Source organism: Peromyscus californicus, unplaced genomic scaffold (genome assembly GCF_007827085.1).
Source record: "Peromyscus californicus insignis strain IS unplaced genomic scaffold, ASM782708v3 Scaffold_11__1_contigs__length_118956290, whole genome shotgun sequence".
Lineage (NCBI taxonomy): Eukaryota > Metazoa > Chordata > Mammalia > Rodentia > Cricetidae > Peromyscus > Peromyscus californicus.
The window spans coordinates 6,382,643-6,403,939 of NW_026294402.1; the positions used below are offsets into that span (position 1 = coordinate 6,382,643).

General features: G+C 41.1%; 1 protein-coding gene across 7 annotated transcripts in view; it reads right to left on the reverse strand.

Annotated features, from left to right (window-relative positions):
• Nucleotides 1-21,297, reverse strand: part of Cntn5 (contactin 5) — a 1,171,099-nt gene that overhangs the window by 13,298 nt on the left and 1,136,504 nt on the right. For all 7 annotated transcript variants that reach the window (XM_052752006.1, XM_052752033.1, XM_052752025.1 and 4 more), the window contains 2 exons: nucleotides 3,929-4,115; nucleotides 3,386-3,498 (listed from right to left, as the gene is read on the reverse strand). In XM_052752006.1, the coding sequence (XP_052607966.1) occupies nucleotides 3,386-3,498; nucleotides 3,929-4,115 (300 nt within the window). The remainder of the gene's footprint in view (nucleotides 1-3,385; nucleotides 3,499-3,928; nucleotides 4,116-21,297) is intronic.

Below are 21,297 nucleotides of genomic sequence, written 5' to 3' on the forward strand. Positions count from 1 at the left end.
ACCCTGCACTAAGGCCATAGAACACTGTGAAACCTTCTTATCAAGGGGCCCTTTGTATCCACAGTTGTCCTAAGCACTATCCTGCCAGCAGAGGTTCTAATAAGGTTTAGTAGCAAAAGAGTGAGTGAGGAGGGCTGACTCTGGATGTTATTGGCAACTTCCTTCATCTAGCTCTTCCTTCTCAGGTAACAGAGTGTGGAACTCTTTCAAGAAAATGAAAAGGAAAATACCATCTTGCAATGTGCACCTGCTTTGTGCATTTATACAACTAAGATGAGCTATGTTGGCGGCTCTTCCCCAGTGAGACAGCCTTCCAAAGTGATGTGTGTGGTCTTCACCAAGAGAAAACAAGAACTGTCAGTTTCCTTTGTTAATATATTTAACAGGTAGTCTCCTCCACCAGAAAAAAATAGCATCTATTTCTCAATACATGCTACTTAAACAGCAAATTATTTTGTACAAATTACATAATTCTTAAAATAATGCTATTGCATAACTACTGCTAATACCATTTTTTATCAGTTTTAACTGAAGAAAAATGAAACTCAAGTAAGTTTAGAAACTTATTCAAAATTATGCAAGTAGGATTTGATGAAGCCTGTCTGATTTAGAAGCCAATGATCCTTGTCTGTCATATCACAACACATGGGAAAGTCATGCTGAAAAAATACATGTTTGGTAAGACCCAGAGATGAATAATTGCATGAGATATTTCAGGCTGGGTTGAAATTATTTTGAATGAATTGATTCAGCTCTCCTGAGGATATTGAGGATGAGTGTTCTTGCCTTCAAGGTGCTCCATGTTGTTGGGAAACCAGGCACTATGTATAAAGTATTGGGGTGGAACAATTGTAACCACATTTGCTGGAAATGATAACAAAGAGTTCAATGTCAATGGGCATGCTGGTTAATTTAATTGCTAATTTGACACAACCCAGAATCACTTGGGAAGAGAGTTCAATAAGGAATTATCAAGATCAAGTTGGCCTGTGGACATGTGGATAGGGGCATTTTCCTGGTTGTTAATTGATGTTGAAAGACCCAACCAACTGTGGGCTGCACTACTGCTTAGGCAGGGATTCCTATTATAGAAGTATAATAGAAAGGAATGTTCCTGAAAGCAAGCAAGCAGGAAATACACATTTATTTTTCTCTGCTCTTAGTTGTGGATGTGATGCTTCCGGTTCCTGCTTTGACCTCTCCTACACAGTAGAATTGGAAGTTCCAAACTCATTTTCTTCTTGAAGTCTGGTATTGTATTATAACCACAGAAATGAAATTGGCGTCAGATCCTCAGGGAACTGTACACCCTGCCTAACATGCTTTCTTTCGCCATTTACAACTTAGGCTCACTGGTGGGGGGGCACTGAACCCACCAACCTTCTTGGTGGTCATGTGATTTTGTTATGTTGTTCAAAGGATTCTACATTGCCTTTCTAGTTCAAGGGCTGTTTGTCTACTTCTCATGTTGTTGGTTTGCCCCTGAATGGTCTGCCATCACTCTGAAAATACTGTTTCCCTTACTATTGAAGAGTATACTGTCTGGTAGGGTGAGTTCAAAGGATGTGGTCTGTTGGGGAAAGGTGTGGAAATGAGACAGCTTATGGAAGGATCCAAAAAATGACCTGTCTACCCCCTCAAAAGATGAAATTCTATGTCTCTGAGGAGCAGAGTCAGATCTGAGTGTGTGTGTGTGTGTGTGTGTGTGTGTGTGTGTGTGTGTGTGTGTATGCTTCAGTGTGAGATTGTCTGTGATTACTCTTCATTTCAGTTAAGAAACACGGTAAGGAGTGTCTTCTACTTACTATTATACACACCTATTCATGCATATTGCATTTGTAGCTGCATCTGTTGTTAAGTTTCAGATTTTTACTAATTTATCCACAAATATTATGTCATCATTTCTGATAAAAAACCAATGTCATAATGGTTATCAGCCTAAATACTTTCATAAAAAAACACTTTTAAATCTATTCTAAATAATATTCAACTGGTAATTCTGTACAGAGTTTAATATTAAACTCTGATGATGTGGCTCAAAAGTTAGCTATTCATCCGGGCACATCAACCCACAGGTCATACATATTTTTAAACAAAGTTGTTTCTGGAGGTGAGTAGAGGTTTCTACCCCCAGATGTCCTGTAAACACAAGGCAAGATACCTGTGGAATGTCTTTTGTAGTGTTCTGTCTCTCTCCATGGACTCCTTCCTATTTAATGTGCTGTTTTATGGTTAACAAAAAATCATCCTATTCAGCCTTAGAGGTTCAGGCTTTGTCATCTGCCAACAAAGTTTACTGGAACAATATGCCAGGATCCTCCATCTGGCACCAGGTGCTACAGGGCTGTCTTCACATGACTTACTTTCATTCTGAATTCAGGGTACTACCACTTTTTCTAACTATTTCTTTCCTATACCTTGTGGATTTGGAACTGAGGTTGACTGCTGCTTTACGCACCACAGGAAAACACTCACTCTAAGAAAATACAAATATGATCAAAGGATCTTCTACATGACCCAGCCATACGATACCTGAGTAATTACCAAAAGGTTGTTTCTAAGTTGAGATATGTCAGAGATAATTACACATGACTGATAACTACAATACTATCAATGATAGATAAATTATGGAATCAATCTAGGTGTTCAACAGCAGAGGAATGGATAAGGAAAATATACACAATGGAGTTTTCTTCTCTTCATGTCATTTGCAGGCAAATGGATGCCATTGGAAAGAATTGTGAAGCAAGTTAAGTCAGTTGCAGAAAGATGAATACTATATCTGTGGTTCATAGATTCATCTACAGAGAAATATAAAACCATGCATCTGTAATCCCATTTGTGGTTCATAGATTCATCTATAGAGAAATATAAAACCATACATGAAAGTAAACTAGAAGTTACATCATCTAGGGCAGTGGTCCTCAATATGCGGGTCTTGACTCCTTTGACCTTTCACAGAGGTCACATATCAGATATCCTGCATACCAGATATTTACAATATGATTCATAACAGTAGCAAATTACAGTTATGAAGTAGCAACAAAGTAATTGTAAGGTTGGAGGTCACTACAGCATGAGGACCAGTATTAAAGGGTCTCAGCATTAGGTAGGTTGAGAAGAACTGGCCTAGGGGAATAGAGAAGATGAGTGAGAAAGGGATCAGTGAGAAAATGAAGGCTGGGGTAAGAGAAAAAGAGAAAAGAGGCTTAACCTATAATACATACATCTATTCAAGCCTCAAAAACCACATCTGTGAAGAAGAAAATACCATCAAGAAAGCAAAAATGCTTATAAGAGGATTCTTAATGCCCCATTCACGGTCCACCCTTGCAGTATCAGTTTTCGAGATGTGCTTCTATTCAAAGAATGAACAGATACTAACCTTGTAGCCCATGACTTCAGACTCATTGGCTAAAGGTCGGACTGGCTCCCAGCCTAGGGAAACCTGAGACCCCTGCTGCTCCCACCTGAGGTTGCCAGGAGGCTCGCTTGGAGCTGTAAGATAAAAAGGGAAGCAAATTGACAAGCCCCAAATGCATTCCTTCATTTCAGTCCTGAGAATTTCTGTCTCTGTGTCTGGTAGCTGGCTGGTGCCATAGGCTTCCCTCCAGCTGGAATCAGATGAGGAGGGTTTGCTCCAGGACTGTCATTTTAATAGCTACTCCACTGAGCTTTTGAACTTGAATCCTTTTATCTCCCTTCTGTGTCAAAATCGCTTTGCCTTGTTTCACAGGATGATAACCTTTACAAACTGTGAATGCAAAGTTTTTTTAGCTGGTTTCGGAATTCAGATCTGAGCAATGAAGCAAGACTCCCTTTGACTCTGCTTATCATGCACCCTGTGCTGCTTCTGATCATGTGGCTTTCAGAAACCCAGAAAGATGTTCAGTTCTGTCAGAAACAAACAAAAGCCCAGGTCACTTACGGCGTCTCTTGGTGGTGGCACTCACTTCCCCGCTGGGTGGTCCGTATCCTGCTCCATTGTAAGCCCTGACAGTGAGGTGATAGCGGGTGTCGCCTTCCAGTCCTGTCAACATGACGAATGACTCATTCCCTCTGGTTCTGACTGTTTCTGCAGAGTCTTCTGGCTCCATATCTTTCCAGTAACCAATCTGTCAACACATTATCGCAAGACAAATGAATGTGAAAATCTTCCCAGGATTATGGTTGCCTGCGTACCCCTTCTCTTTTCCCTTGCAGCCCTGTCCGCTCTACCCTGGCTACTGTGGGGTTGAGGCCAAATGGCATTTTCCAGGTTCTCTTTTAGCTAAGCTTGCTGGTCTAAGAGGTGGGCAATGAGAAGCAAGTTTGGAATCTTCAGATTTCCTCTGGCATGTCTCAGGTGATTGTAACACAGGAACCCACCAAAGGCTCTGGTCTCAGGGGGGCCTGTGTTCCACTGGGATGTCTTGAGGACCTGAGGCAGCCTAGATGCTGGCTAATGGAATAAGCACAAAAAGGGGAAGATAATTACAGAACGCCACTGCAGTCTTTTCTCCTTTTCACGTGCATGTGTGTGTACCTGTGTGTACCTATGCACATGCATGTTTGCACATGTGTGGAGCCCAAGGTTAATTTCAGGAATCTTCCTTGATCCCTCTTCACTTTATTCTTTCAGGCAAGATTTCTCAATCAAATCTTGAGCTCATCAACTAGCTTGTCTTGCTAGCCAGCTTGCTCTGGGAATCCTCGTCTCTGCCTTGGGAAGCTGGAGTTACTGGTGGCTGCCATGTCCGCCCAGTGTAAACGCTGGGCGGACATGGCAGCCACCAGTAACTCCTGCTTTTCTTGCTCGTGGCACAAGCACTTTGACTATGGAGACGTCACCTTAGTCCACCCCTGTTTGCCTTGATTGTTTTGCACGTTTATAAATATGAGCTGGTGTTGCCTTCCTCTCATGTCTAGTAGGGCAGTGTATCTATTTTAATAGACTGTATTAGCGGTGGAGCAAACTCTCATGCTGAGGTCGGCTGCTGAGGGGTCCTTTGGTTCTCCTCTGTGGAGACAGAATGTATCAGCTATTTTTCTTCCTGTTGTGGCCAAAGTACCCGATGAGAAGCAACCTAAGTAGAAGAGGGTTGGTTTAGGCTTAGAAACTTAGAATTCAGCAGGGTCTGGCCAGGGATGGCCGGCCAGGCATGCCAGCAGAAGTGGCAGCATCTAGTCACATCGCCTCAGGTAGATAGAAGGGAGAGAGAGAGAGGAAGCAGGGCAGAGCTACAGAACTCGAGGCCCTTCCCTCAGTGACCTGCTTCCTCCAGTGCAGCTTGACCCCTAAAGGTCCCCTAAACGTCCTCAGCAGTTCTGGGAACAGAGGGGTCACACACTAGGTCTGTGAGGAAAACGTCACATTCGGACTTCAGCAGAGAACGATGGCAGTTGTGTTGGGAAAAGCGATGCTGGCATTGGGCCCTCGTACACCACCACCCTTGTCACACTGAGGCTTTGGGTGACGAGTTGGATGGTATATATTTGGTGACTATAGTACGCGTAGACGCTGGACAAACGGAGGGACTGGTTGGTGACGAGTTGGATGGTATATATTTGGTGACTATAGTACGCATAGACGCTGGACAAACGGAAGGACTCGTGAGTTCCCGGTGTCCACTCCCCATTGTTGTGCTTTGCTTTGCCGATGGAGAACCGGCCTTTGTACTCCTCAAGTTCTCCGGCAGTTTGGGTTCTGGTCAGGCTTTTGGTTTGGCTAGGAAGCATGCATGTGGTATGAAACCAGATGTGAGCAGAAGTCTTGCCACTTCAGCTCTTCTGCTGGCAAATAAAAACATGGAGGCATTTTTTTTTCTCTTTTCTTCTCCCAGCGGCATTAAGACATGTTTTGTTGCCTAGTCATTGGCTTGGTGGGGCTCAAGAATTAGGTTCATTGCTTATATTTTGCTAGTTCAAATCAGAGCAGACACAGTGGGATTCTGGACCTGGCATTAATCACAGGGTCTTGAGGTAAGGATGGCTTCCTCCCTGTCACACTGCAGTAATCTTGGTGGCTCCCTGGTCACAAGCGCCTTAGCTTCTGGACTTGATGGCTTCCTGCTTTTAAAATAATTAGCTTTGTCTTTTGTGTTACTAGAGATTGATCCTGAGAGCCATTCTGGAATAATTCCCTGCATGAACTGCCTCAATTTTGCTAACTGCAAAGGACACATACAATCCACATTGCTTAAAAGAGTTATCAGTTCTTCACAAGTGAACCTCAACTGACATATTTGTAGAGACCTCTAATTTATATATAAAAGAGGGCTAGTAAAATGATCAGATCTTTCAGCCAGTCTCTCCAAAGAACTGGAGGAGCATACAGTCACGTGAGTGAACTTTAGAAAAGTCGTTTTCTAAAACGGGAAGCCCTCCTTCTGCCTTTCATATGCTGCTGGCCCCATTATTCCCAATTCCAAAACCCAGCTTGTCTTGCTTGGACTCTGGGAATGTTTTGAACAGAAGAAAAAGTCCAAGTTATATTCAAGCTAACAAGTTGGCTGAAAAGTTACTGGCTGAATGAATACTCATTTTTCTTTTCCGGCGATGCATCTGATTTCCTGGCTTCTGCCTCGATGTCTCTTAATCAGTTACATTTTTAAAAATATAATTAAGTATATTTTGATATAACTGAGTGATTAAATTAAGCAAATTCCAGGTTTTTGTAAAATTACACAGTTTGGATTTCTAAACATTGGATGTTCAATATTCTGAGTAACCACTACAAAGGTAAACATCTCAAATAAAATAAGGAATGTGCGCATTGGGAAAATGATGAAGATGAAGAAGATTATATCCACTGAATTCACACCTAGCAGTTTAGACTTCCCAGAGAGGAGTCTAAAAATTTATTTTTAATGCACATATAATAAAGCATTACAAGATCAAAGGGGTTGTAATTAATAGTGAACTTGTAATTCTTTACCTTTGAGATGTGGGAGAGAACAAAAATTTGGACTGAAATATATTATTTCTTCAGTGATTTTCAAGCTTGGATTGGGGCTAAAAAGTCCCAGCAAGTCACACACACCCCATGAAGCTGAGAGTTTGCTCATTTGATTTCTGCCATCAGATATTGATTTCTGCCGTCAGATATTGATTTCTGTCATCAGATATTGATTTCTGCTGTCAGATACTGATTTCTGCCATCAGATATTGATTTCTGCTGTCAGATATTGATTTCCACCATCAGATATTGATTCCATAAACTCACAAATTTTGAGTTCCACATGTGAAATTCTTGTAATGAAGTTAAAAACATCAAAAGAGATAAATATGCAGATGCTAAATAGGAGCAAAGTACAATGAAATACCTGGATGTTTTGTACATCAGGAAGAATTTAATTTAAAAAGATACTTAATATCAGCATCATGTACAGCCCACTGTTTCATTACCCTCACAGAACTTTGTGTTTTCTTCGATGTTTATGTATGTATGTCTATACCTATAATTTTGTGTCCAGCTTTCATCCCCTGATATTGTTGTACACTAATTCTTTCCCATTTTAAAGATGTGACATATACAATATAAACAATATCTTATTGTGGAACAGTTGAGTAATTTACAACTATCACTTTTACTCTGTTTAATTAATTTATTATTTTTCCATGTGCATTTGTGTGTGTGCGTGTGTGCGTGCGTGCGTGTGTGCGTGTGTGTGTGTGTGTGTGTGTGTGTGTGTGTGTGTGTGTGTGTGTAGGCCCTAGGTTTATCAGGCTCTATTGCTTCTCCACCTTACTCATTGAGGCAGGCTCTGTCACTCAAACCCTGATCTCGATGATCTGGCCAATCTCTGGCCTGCTTTGTCTGGGGATCCTGTCTCTGCCTTTTGGAGCTGGTTACAGGCAGCTGCCATGCCTGTCTGGCATATGCTGGGTGCTGGGATCTGACTTCCAATCGTTTTACTTGTGTGGAAAGTGCTCCCCAACTTTTGCTTCTGATTAAAGTGTTGCTGTGGCTAACTCACAGCAGGTGCTTTTGGCATGTTATCTTAATTTCCCAGAATAGATCTCAGAAAGGAGATTATGGGCTTGAAAGTTAGGAAGAAAATTAAGCCTTCTGATATAAAAATGCTACATTAGTTTTCAAAGAGTTTGTACTATTTTTGTTTCCAACAGAAATCCATAAATATAGGAAAATTTCCATATTGTTACAAGCTCTCGGCAGACCATGGCATTGAAGACAGAAGGTTTATATTTAAATCTTACTTTGGGTACATGCAAGCTGCATGTGGGGCAGTGTACTTAGCCAGTGAGTGCTGGTAAGCCTCCTTATAGGGATCTCTCGCTACACTTCCCTTGGCTTCCCACTCCCTGTGTGAGGCGTTCTGGTTCCTGCTGTTAAAGACTTCAGAGCATTTGCTAATTGTAATACATGCTATGTTTTTGGTCCTTAATGTTTGTTTTGATCTTTTATATTTTCTCATGTTAAAATATTAGTTTTTATTTAAAATGTAACTGACACACAGCTTTACTAGTGTACGGCAGGAAATACTGATTTTTGTACTTGTTCAGTATATGAGATTTCTATTCATGTCTTTTGCTGCAAATATCCTACCTTCTCCGCAGCTACCTGAGTTCACAAACACAAATTCTTTTGTCCCTCACATGTACCATCTCCTCTCTGTTTTTAAAACATAATTTTCTTGCACATTTGCTCTGCATTCTGAGGTTATTTCTTAGGTTTTTACTTTGAAGTCTCAATTGAAATATTTAGCAGTACTGGGGCTGTAGATTTGGCCCAGTGGTTAAGAGCACTGGCTGCCTTCCAGAGGACCCAGCTTCAATTTCCAGCACCTACATGTCTGCTTGTAACCATTTTTAATTCCAATTCTAGGGAATCTAATGCTCTCTTTCAGCTTTCCTGTGCACCAGTCACACATGTGGCACACAGACATACATTCAGGCTACACACCCATACACATAAAATAAAAAATATTTAGCAGTATTAACTTTGCATCTCGTTGTTCTTATTGGATATTTCATTTTGGTAATTTGGGTCCAGATTTTGATGGTGTTTTCTTCATATTCTGAGATGTGCTTTAAGAATAGAAAAGATTGTTCTCACTCATTTCCTGAAAATGTAGAATCATGTGCTTAAAGTTTTTCTTCTGGGTAAGAGATTATCATCTATCTAACATCTTCCCATCTTCTGTCATCTAACTATGTATCTGCCCTCTCGATCTAACCCATCTTGTCTGTCACCCATCATCTATCTTTCTGTTATCTATCTATTTACCTTTTATCTATCTAACCATCTCTCTGTCATCTGTCTGTCTGTCTTCTTCTATCTTTCTAACTACTATATATCTATTAACCTATCTGTCACCTATCAACCAAATGTCTCCTCTCATATCAATCATACATTTATCATCTATATATTCATCCGTCTGTCATTTGTATATAGTGTCTGTCATCGATTTATCTAATATATTTGTCCATTATCTATCTCTATCAGCTATTAAAAGGAGCTTCTTGGGCCAAACAGTAAGCTCTGAAAACATACAAAAGTAACATTAAACAGACAGAACAGGTTATGGTTAGGGATATATATGCATATGCATATACATATACATATGCAGGCAATGACAATTAGTGAAAAACATTGAAGGAGAGTAGGGAAGGGTATGTAGAAGAGTTTAAGGGGAGGAAAGGGAAGGTAGAAATGTTGTAATTATATTATAATCTCAAAAATAAAATAAACCCATTTATGTAAAATAAATATTTTTCAAATTAGAAAAGGACCAGTTTATTTTTTTATTTTTTAGATTTTGTCACCCTGTATAATTACCCTTGTATCTTACCCAACTGGTTTGAAGTGTTTATAGAGGATGTGCAGGCTTGTTTAGTGAGGACACTTCATCTCTGAACTACACCTTTCAGACGGTTGGCCTGCGCTGTGCGAGCCAATGCCAGATGCCTGGCGCCAGCACAAACCCACGCCTACGGTCCCTGCACAAAGAAATCTCCTCAGGCCTGAGCTGAGATGCAGAGCTCAGTGGGCCTGGCTGCAGTTTGTTTCAGTGAAGCAAAGATAAAGGAGAACGAGGCCAGAGGCTATTGCATTGCTTGCTTGAACCTAGGAAATAGGATTTTGAGACTGGGTCATTGCACAAAGATGAAAGGAAAGGAAAGCATAGAAAGCTCTGTAATAACTTTACTTCACGCCACTCGCTGAGATGACAATGAGGTTGTCTTTCTCTTCATCCTTAGAGAGAATTAGGAAAAGCTGGGTTTATATAATTCCAGAGGATCCACTGGAGTTGCTAAACACAATGGTCATAATTCACAGAAACCGAGATTTAGAAGGCAGGCATTTACTCCACTGCTGATCTATCGATCCTTCACCTGCACCAGCATTTAAAAACACTCTAACCTTTTCTTGACCAATGCTGGATTGCCTCCAGCATGTCTTTGGCTTATGAGACAGTCAACGTCAGCATGTCCTCTGTCTAGGGCTGCAGAGTCCTGGACCAGCAGGACATGTTTCCCACAGAAGTTGCGTTTGTTTTACTTGGCGAAAGCCAGCTAGCCTCAAATTATCTGTCTCCAGCTTCCTACTCTCCTGATTTTAGCATTAAGTACATTATTAAACTGGCTTTTTTCACAGTTGACCTTCTAAGATGGGCTGGCCAGCAGTGTGATTACATTACATGTGTATTAGTTGCTCTGTACCCACAGGTAATTTTATCATAAAGGACACAATTTAATGAGTCAAATAAGATAAATAAACAATGGTTAGTTAAGGTTTGAATATTTATGAGGCGGTGGAACAATGATTAGTGGATATGAAGCGAGGAAGGCGGAAATGTGACAGGAATATCAGCAGCGTCAATTACTGAATCAGTGGTGGTATTTTGTTCCCCAAAATTTTGTGCACCCTAATAAACTTACCTGGGGTCAGAGACAGAACAGCCACTAGATACAGAGGCTAGAAAATGGTGGCCCTCACACCTTTAATCCTAGTATTCCAGAGGCAGAAATCCATCTGGATCTCTGTGAGTTTAAAGCGACATTGGAAACAGCCAGGCATGGTGACACACGCCTTTAATCCCAAGAAGTGAGCCTTTAATCCCAGGAGGTGATGGCAGAAAGCAGAAAGGTATATAAGGCATGAAGACCAGAAGCTAGAAGCTTTTGGCTGGTTAAGCTTTTAGGCTTTTGAGCATCAGTTCAGCTGAGAGCCACTGGGATGAGGACTCAGAGGCTTCCAGTCTGAGGAAACAGGACCAGCTGAGGAACTGGCCAGGTGAGGAAACTGTGGCTTGTTCTGCTTCTCTGATCTTCCAGCATTCACCCCAATAACTGGCCTCAGGTTTGATTCTATTAATAAGACCTTCTAACAATTCTTGCTACAAGTTTGTAGTTATTTTTCTGAGACGCTGTTTTTACTATCTGAAAAGCAGTGAAAGAAGATTGGCTGCACAGAGTTGGATTCGTTCTCTGTGTGTGTATTTTACTACAGACGTTAGTTTTCTTCCACTCTCGACCATCTTTACTGAATGTTATTTAGAACATCCCTTTTCTCTTATTTTTATTACATGTATTTACTTTGTTTGTGCCTGTGTGTGCAATTATGTGCTGTGGCCTGTGTGGGGTAGTCAGAGGACACCAGGAGGGAGTCCGTTCTCCCCATCTACCACGTGGATTCCGGGGAGCAAACTCCAGCATCAGGTCTGACAGCAGATGCCTTTACCTACTGGGCCATCTCTCTGGCACTCTTGACTAATTTTTTTTAAAAGAACACAATGAGTAGAGAAAATTCTGGAAGTATTTAATTATCATTACTGCTGTGCTTAAATATGCTTTATGGGATGACCCACACACCCAAGGGGCTTTTAATATATTTTAATAAAATGAAGGAAGAAAAGTTTTGACCTGAATGGTAACGTTTTAGCTAGAAAAATGCTCAATTTGAAAGAATTATGCACTTAATACTATATGAAGTACCTATGATATGACATTCAGAATGCAGTCTTTGACCTGTATTTATCAATAAAAGATCAAAAGTGAGAAATAGCAATACTGAGATTTATGAGAAAGATTATTTTATACCAAATAAACTAGAAAGAGGGAATATTAATGGCAGGTGTGGGTTTAATGAGTTAGAAAACAAACATAAAGAAAATGAATAATCAAAGCTAACTCCTTGCAAAGTTCTGGAATTTTCGAGATGTTCCAGATTGATTTAATGGAAGTGGGCAGGAGGAAGGAGGGAGGGAGAAAGCAGGGAGGTGCGGGTTGTTGGTGACATTGTAGCTCTGAGGGATATTACAGAGATGCCCAAATGAGTAGCGTGGCCATACAAACTCTAATCCAGAAGGGAATTAAAAAATCTTCACAAACGTGCTAGAGTAGTCAAAGCCGCATAGAATTTTCCCTTGAGAAGCTGGAACAGCAACAGGTCTGGTCTGTGCATGTAGCTGTTTTGTTTGAGGGATCTCATTACTCTAGTCCCACTGACTAAGGTGAGGAAGACTTGGGCTGCCTTACCAGCTGGAAGCATGAAGGGAGGGCTGATGTAGAAAAAGCAGCTGGGAACAGAAGGGACATACAGGAAATGAAGGAAATGTAAAAATGGTAAGACCCCCAAGTGTGCCTTAAGCTCTGCTGACATCTTAGGCTAGCATATAAAGCACACTTACACAGAGAGGAACACAGGGGCCCCGGGGAAAGGAGGACGGCAGAGGCCAGCTCAGGTGTGAGAAAGGCACGTCAGGTTTGTGTCTTGTGCTTCCTGCTTTTGGACTTCATAAAATTGACAGTCCTCTGCTCAGGTAAAGGAACAATCATGAGGAAAGGGAAGCCCACAGAGTGGACGAGAACCTTTGCTAGTCATACCTCTGACTGGCGATGAGTAAGAGTCAAAGAAACAAATGATCCATTCAAAAATGGGCCTGGGACCTGAACAGACAGTTCTTGGAGGAGGAGGAGGAGGAGGAGGAGGAGGAGGAGGAGGAGGAGGAGGAGAAATAATGGCTAAGAAATATCTCAGAAGAAAATGTTCATCGCCCCTAGCAAATCAAAACAACTTTGATTTTTATCTCAGTCAGTTTAGAATGTCAAAGATAAACAAAACAACCTACAAGGAATGTTGGAAAGATTTGTTGTAAGGCGAAGGGAACCCTCACTCACTATTGGGATTGTAAACTGGCACAGCCACTCTGGAAATCAATGTGGAGAATTCTCAAGAAGCTAAAAATAAATTGACCATATGAGACAGTCATATGACTCCTTGGCATATACCCAAAAGAATCTACATTCTACTCTCCAGATCCTTGCTCAGCCATATTCACAATGGCTAGGAAATGGAAACAACCTAAATGTCCTTTAACTGACAAGGGGATAAGGAAAACATGGTACATGTGCCCTACAAAACGTGAGTCCATTCTTCAACTCTGAGGTCCTCAGGAAGCAGAAGCTACACTCTAAACATGTTTGTATTTCAAGGTTGGTTTTCTGCATAATTTTAAAAGATTTATTTATTTATCTATGTGTATATGTGCACATATGTGAGCAGGTGCATGAATGGGAGTCAGAGAGGGTGCTGGGTATCCTCAGCTGTCTCTCTCCACTCATTCCTTTGAGACAGGGTCTCCTCTTCAGTCTTGGTCTCAGGTTGTATTGGCTAGGCTGGAAGCCGCCAAGCTCCAGCAGTCTTCTTGTTTCTTCCCACCTTGAACCAGGGGGACTACAGACATGTAAGAGATGCCTGGCTGGCTTGTTACATGAGTGCTGGGATCTGAATTCTAACGATTGCACAAGTGCATTTAAGCACTGAAGCCATCTCTCCACCTCCCCTTTTACATGATGAAACAAATGATGTAACTGCTGAGATTTGCTTTGAAATAACAGGATTAAGTGGTGTTATCCATAAAATGGATTATTCCCCAGGTGGCAACTATTTATGGTGAATGTCTAGGGCATAGGAATGAAAGATACTAACTGTATCATACATGTTTGAGAATTTAAAGTCTTTTCATAATACAAAGTTAAATCTTAACTTAAAACAAAGATAACATTTTTATTTAGCATCAAAATAAAATAGTGATAGTTCGGGGGTGTAGTTCAGTTGATGAGGTGCTTGCCTAGAATCCCTAGTTGGGGTTCCAACTGAGTTTGATCCCTAACTCAGGCGGTGGAGCCAAGCGGATCAGAAGTTTGAGGTCATTCTTGGCTACATAGCAAGTTCAAGGCTAGCTTGGTTACATAAGACCCTGTCTCAAAAACAAACACATTGTGGTAAATCGAAGAAGAGATTTGCAAAACCTTTTGGTACTTTTTGGACAAGTGTACCAGGCAAATAATTGAATAGTCTTGTGAATCACTGGGTAAAGAATTTCCTCCATGTAGCCCTTTACGTAGCACAGGTGAAATAAAACCCACAGAAGTCTGAGATTCACTGTTGGTTGCTTTTTAAAAGAATTCTTTGTAATTGTCTTTCAATAGAACCAGGAAGGGTTGGGTTAAGCACCTAAAATATTTTTTTTTTTTTGTCTACTGATTTTTGAAAAAACAAACAACAAATAAACAAACAGTTTTGTTTGCTGCACAATCTATGGAAGTACCCAAAGAAGGAAACCTAACAATAATGACATGACAACCATTTGGGTTATATTAGAAGACACAGAATTTAAGAAAAGAAAGAGAATTAGCATCTTCTCACAGGCTAGCTTTTTTGCACTCTTATTTTTACATAGTTGTAATAAAAAGCACAGAGAATCTGCAAAACAAAGGCCACCCACACACCATATGGAAATGCAAACAGTCTTTGTCTCAGCGGTTTGCAACTCGCTTTGTTTCAGTTTGTCTTCCTGTTAGCTTTTATCTGCAATGCCATTTTTACTCCCTCTCCTGATAGACAAATCGAGTGCAATCTGCCTGCCGTGGGTTATCGTCAGACAACACCAAGGCCCATTTGTTTTTATCTTCTGCTCTGATGATTAGTGTCCAGATCATAAAATAAACAACAATCAAGTTGCTTCTCCCCTTAAGAAATCTCCACTACAACTTATTTTATAAAGCACAGCGCAATTGGTATCTTTTCAGGCAATCAATAAGCTGAAATGGCTTTAGTGACAAGTCTGAAATGAACTCCTAAGTGGCAGATTCTCTGGAAGCTTAAAAGTGAACACACATAAGTGCTGCACAAAGCCCAAGAAGAGGGTCGCTGGGGCTACAATTTAGAGACCAGTGTTACATGGGACGAATTGTCTCATCTTCTGCCTTCCTCTCTATAAGCATCAAGTTCAGAACTGAAACCAAGACACTCAGCATCCGTGAACTTGCTTACTATTAAAATGACTCCATCTATAAAAAAACCATAGTTAAAATTCTCTTACAATTGGGAGGAGTAAAAATAGATGCCATAAGCTTGGCAATCATGGGAGACTTTGTTCCCTAGGCAAAATGCATAACTTTTTTTTTTTTTACAAGAATTATATCTACTGGAAATAATTCTCCTTCCTATTTCAACCAGCAAATGAACCTTTTTTATTTAAGAAAATGGAGGCTATTTTAGGGACAGAAGTATACGCTCCTACAAACAGAAATATAAACTTGTCGAGGGTGCTGGCGTGGGTTTGTCCTGTTTCTCGAGGGTCAGGGTGCTATAGAATCCTAGGATAATTACGGACATATTGTTACTATGTTTTCTGTTCATATTAATGTCCCATGAACTTTCCCAGTATTAGACTGGGCTCTTTGTGGTGCAGATTGCTAGGACCTGGCCCACTACCTGCTTTGAGAGAAAGTATGAAAGGAGGAAGAAGCTCAGATTGCATTTCCACCATTCCTGCCAACCTTCTTCCTGATCTAGGAAAACTAGAGAAAAATGATGCAGCTTGGCCTCATGGCTTACTCTGTTTTCCTGCCAGGATGACATCTGCTTTGAATTTGCAGGCTCATAAAAGTTCTATATGCTCTCACAAGCTTGGGGGATACTTCTTGAGGATTCGGGGATTACCATTCACTGGACACTCCAGTGCTGGTGAGCTCATAAATTCAAGACAGAACCTAATGATCTACTTGCATGGGCCAGAGACAGAGATGGTATTCCAGTTGAGAGGGCCATGGTTATTCATGAATTGGAGTTGTTCAATAGATACAGCCTATTTCCAACTTTCAATCAAACTACATCTCACAGGTTAAAAATCTCAACATATTCTTATGACCTTGCTTTCTACATTTAGTCTTCATAGCCATAAAATTTCAAGTAACTTGTAAAGAACAAAAATTTTCAAATGAGATATTCTATGAAACCATCTACCCAATTATTGAAGCTTTCTATAATACTGGTGTCTTAGTTAGGGTTTCTATTGCTGTGAAGAGACACCATGACCACAGCAACTCTTATAAAGGAAAAGCATTTAAGTGGGTTAGCTTACATTTTTAGAGGTCTGGTCCTTATCATCATGGTGTGACATGAAAGTATGCAGGCAAACATGATGCTGGAGAGTCGAGTCCTATACCTTGACTGGCAGACAACAGGAAGTGATCTGAGACACTGAGCATGGCTTGAGAACATGTGAGACCTTAAAGCCCACCCTCACAGTGACACACTTCCTGTAACAAGGCCATACCTACTCCACCAAAACCACACCTCCTAATAATGCCACTCCTCATGAGCTTATGGGGGCCGATTATATTCAAACTCCCACAACTGGACAGATAGGTGCGTGCACTTGGATTTCAGAGGGTGTGATTTTTCTTGATTGTGAGGTGCAGAGGGCAATCTTAGAAGCTCATTGAAAGTCAGTGGATTTCTTCTCTAGCCTATGCATGACTATTAGAAACATTTATTAATGGATCACAAAGACATAGAAAGGGATGATACTGCTACAGTGACCTCAAATTGCTTGACTTTGTCCTCTCTTCCTTCTTTCCTTCCCTCCTTCTCTCCTTCCCTCCCTCCCTTCCTTCCCTCCTTTCTTCCTCCCTCCTTCCTTTCCTCCTCCTCCTATTTCTTTGTCTTAAATAAGGTTTCAGTATGTAGCTCTGTCTGTAGCTAACCTGTACTCATTATGTAGACCAGACTCCCCTCAAGAGTGATAACTTAATAACAAAAAAACAGAGACTTTGATTGTGCTCAAGTAGTCAATATATTTGAAGGAGTTGGGTTAATTGCAAATGAAAGCTAGCCTTAAGTCAAAATATTTGCTGTATTATTTCTTAAACCCATTAAGGCACAATGGCAGATTTCTCATAGTACAAAACCACATGTGAACTGATGCCCTTATTGCTGCCCTGCACGGCCACACAGGGGAAAATGGCAAAACCAGGTCACTAGCAAAAGAAGTTGTCTAGCATTAGGACCAAGACCCTACTTTATGACTGAAACAAAACCAAAACAAACTCAAGCAACTTACTTGCCAGATTGGAACTTGATTTATCTCTTTGTATTGTTTTGTATTCTGTTTTTTTGAGAGTCTCACTATGTAGTACAGGGTGACCTTGAACTTAGAATCTTCCACCTTACTCTTTTGAGTGCTAGGTTGGTGGACAGCAAGTACCACTGGCTATGGGTAGAATGTGAGCTTTACAAGGGTTACTACCTTTGTCCAGTCTATTTTCTGGTTCAGCATCAACACTGCACCTGAACATGGCAGGGAGCTCCATGACCAGTCTCTGGATCAGTAACCAAATAATGAATGAGGTCCAGATGAAACACCCAGAATGTGAGACCAGGAGTGTGTGAGGTCAAAATTTAACTGACAACTTGAGTTAGGTGGCAACCAGTCTGGGTCAGAGAGTTAGTGTGCCAGAGGCCAGTGATGGTGCCCTGGCTGAGGAGATAGCAAAGGTTATCAGACCTTTTTGGTCTCATATCAGTCTTATTTCTTCATGATCTTTGCTAAGGGTAGCCTTCCTCAATTACTTATGAAAGAGCAACTACAAAGCCTCCAGAATCAGGTGAGTCTCCAGTAAATCAAGTTTGTTTATCGATTGGGGCATTGTTGCTTATTAAAATCACATTGTGTATTCCAGCGATCCGGCTGTCCATGCTGGACTCGGTAGGAGATTATGTATTTGATGGGAACGTTAGAGGGTGTGAATCTGTTCATGTGACTTTAGAAATTATTACTTATTTGTTACTCCCCAGCCACCAAACACATCATGGAGACTTTCTAATGCCAAAGTATGGTCTTTGAGCTGTTGGCAAGTATGGCTAAAAGAGTTTCCTGGGTTAATTAGGCTAATGTTGGAATCTTCATTGCAAAAATACATTCAGATGTTGAGTCTTGCTCACAATAATTACGGATATAAAGATTGGATAGTTTTAGCTCTCAGGAACATCAAAACACTGTGATGTTATAACAGGAGCTCAGATAGTCGCACAGTGTGGAAGGTGATGGTGTCGTAGAGGTCTGAAGAGAGGTCCCCTCTTCCCAATTACTGCCACTAATCATTATTTAGAGAGCAGTAGCATTATGAGGTTATTGAATGTCTATATCAGAAATAACTGAATTGCCAACAGAAGAGATATTAATTTCTGTTTTTACAGACAGCTTCTTAACCTCCCAACCCGTTGTGTTTTTCTGCCTCATCTGGCCTGACCTCAAACTGCCCTAAGCAAAAGCAATCACTTCCTTCTCCCGTCAGTATTATATAGTCCAGTCTTGTTTTGTGTGTGTGTGTGTGTGTGTGTGTGTTTTCTCTGTCAAACCAATCTCCCTTGCCAGCCTCCTTGCTGGTTCTGTGTCTTTGGTGAAACTTTACAAGGTCTGCCTGCAAAGTCCTCCTCTGCCTTCCTCTCTGGTCTAGCCTTGAAATTGTCCCTTCAGATGTTTGTACTTAATTACATGGCTTTCAATGACACTTCTATGCCTTCCGCCCTGATCTCTCCATTAGATTCTAAACTCCCTATCCTACAGCCTAAGCCAGTGACATCTTGTATTTCTAACAGAAACCCCAAGATTAATTTGGACAAAATAGAACTCTTAGTTTCTCACCTGTAAATCTGTTCTTTGTTTTCTTTCCCTTGTTTTTTGGAAAATGGCACAGTTTACTAATCCAGCAATGTAGAAACAGTCATTTCTCTCCTGTCGCAAATTCAGCCAGCCCGCCTCTAAAATCCTCCACTTGGCGCTCACATCGCCCAGGCCGCCTCTGGCTAAGCCCCCCAGGACCTGCTTTAGGAGGACAGTAATCCCCTGTTCTCCCTGGCCTTTCTCTCCTTCCCTTTCCACTCTTCACGGAAAAGCTGCCAGCCATTTTAAAGATCATCTCTCCCAGTCTTTCTGACTTTTCACATCACTGCAGTGAAACACCCAGCGAAGCAGCAGTGTGGAAGGAAGGTTTTTTTTGGGGCGGCTCACACCTGGAGACTACTGTCCGTTCCTGAGGGACAAGCGTCATGGCAGGAAGGGAGGCAGCTGCATACGCTGCATCTGCAGTCAGGATGCAGAGAGAGACGAGGGCTGGCGTTTTATTCACTTTCATCTTTCCATTCAGTATGGAACCCCAGACCCATTCCTGGTGCATTCTCTTTGGAAAATCCTTCACAGACACACCCAGAGTTGTGTTTTCATGGTGATTCCAAATCTAGCCAAGCTGCCAGGAAGACTGACCACGTAGACCCTCTGTAAATCACTCTGCTGACTTCTGCTGTACCTAGAGATGAAGCTCGACTCTGTCATCTGTATGGTTCTACACGACCTGGTTTCTACCCGGCCGTTGACTTTTAATTCCAGGCATGCCACTGCCGCCGACATCCTCTGCTTCTTTCTGTTCTTTAAGGGAGCTAAGTTAGCTCTACCTTTAACTCTTTTTTAAAAACTTAAAACAAAATTTTTCATACAGTGTATTTTGATCATATTCTTTATCCTTCCCCAGTTCCTTCCAGTTTCTCCCCCACATACCTATCCACTCAACTTAATGTTCTCTCTCTCTTTCTTAACCTCTACAACACACACAGAAAGAAAATCAAAACAAACAAACACACGAACAAACAAACAGACCCAATAAGACAAAAAATACCAACCTTAAACAAAAAGTGTGCAATAAAAACCAGGAGTCCATTTTTTTTTGTTGGCATGGGGCCTGCCCTGGAATATGGAGGAAACTGATTTTTCCCTCTCCCAGAAAGTATCAGTTGCAAACAACTTCTTCATTAGAGGTGGATTTTGTGTTCGCTTTCTCTCCTCTGTGCTGGACATCAACCCAGCCTTATGTCATTTACTTGTTGATTTGTTTACACAATCTTTAAATTGGTCTTTTCCATTATAGTATACTATTCACAGGCCTAATCTGTCTTAATTACACACTCTAATTCAAGAAAAATGGGAGGAGCCACCAAATACACTGTCATTTGCATTTCCCAAACAATTCTAGTAATTTGGAAGTTTATACAATGCAGTGAAATTTGAACTGTGACTAGAAAAGTAAGCCATCAGATAAGACAGCTAAAGGTATATAAAAACTAAAGCAATCTCCTGATTATGGTAACTAGGCTCCTGTTTCAAATGTCTGCTTTGTTAGCATGATCCGAAGTCTAGCATTGGAGAACAAAGCTGGAACACGGCAGTCAGAGGAGAGGAGGTCCAGAGAAGATGGAATGTGTAAAAGATTTAGTCATAAATATTGATTGCTTTTGCTGACATTTTTAGCAGGAGAGATACGTGGGGATAAGAGGAGAATAGTCATGGGGGCAGAGGTGCATCTAGTTTTACGGCAGGAAGAATGCAGAAAAAAGAGGGTGGGGTGTTAATACCCTTGCTATATCACATTTAATCTTAAGTTGACTATCCAGCAATGAGATAGAAGAAATCAAAGTCATGGCTGAATATATTTCACTTAAAATAACAGGTAATGTCATACTTGGCCATTGAATTTTACATTGCCTTCATTTTTCGTTTAAATAAAGTATGTACTTTTTTCTAGTTAGCAAGATGTTGACATTTGCCTTATAACAAAAACTCTGTTTTTTTTTCCCACTTTTATGCATATATGGTGCACTGGTTAGTTCAATGTCAACTAGACCCAAGCTGGAGTCATCAGAGAGGAGGGAACCTCAACTGAGAAAATGTCTCCACAAAATCAGGCTATATGCAAGCCTGGAGGGCATTTTCTTAGAAGGTGATACTCAGGGAGAGCCCAGTCCATTGTGTACCATTCCTGTGCTAGTGGTGCTGGGTTCTATAAGAAGGAAGCCTTAGCAAGTCCTGGGAAGCAAGCCGTAGCAGCACCACGGCCTCTGCATCAGCTCCTGCCTCCAGGTTCCTGACCTGTTCTGACTTCCTTTTATAATGAAGTGATATGCAAATATAAGCCACATAAACCCTTTCCTCCCCAATTTGCTTTGGTCAT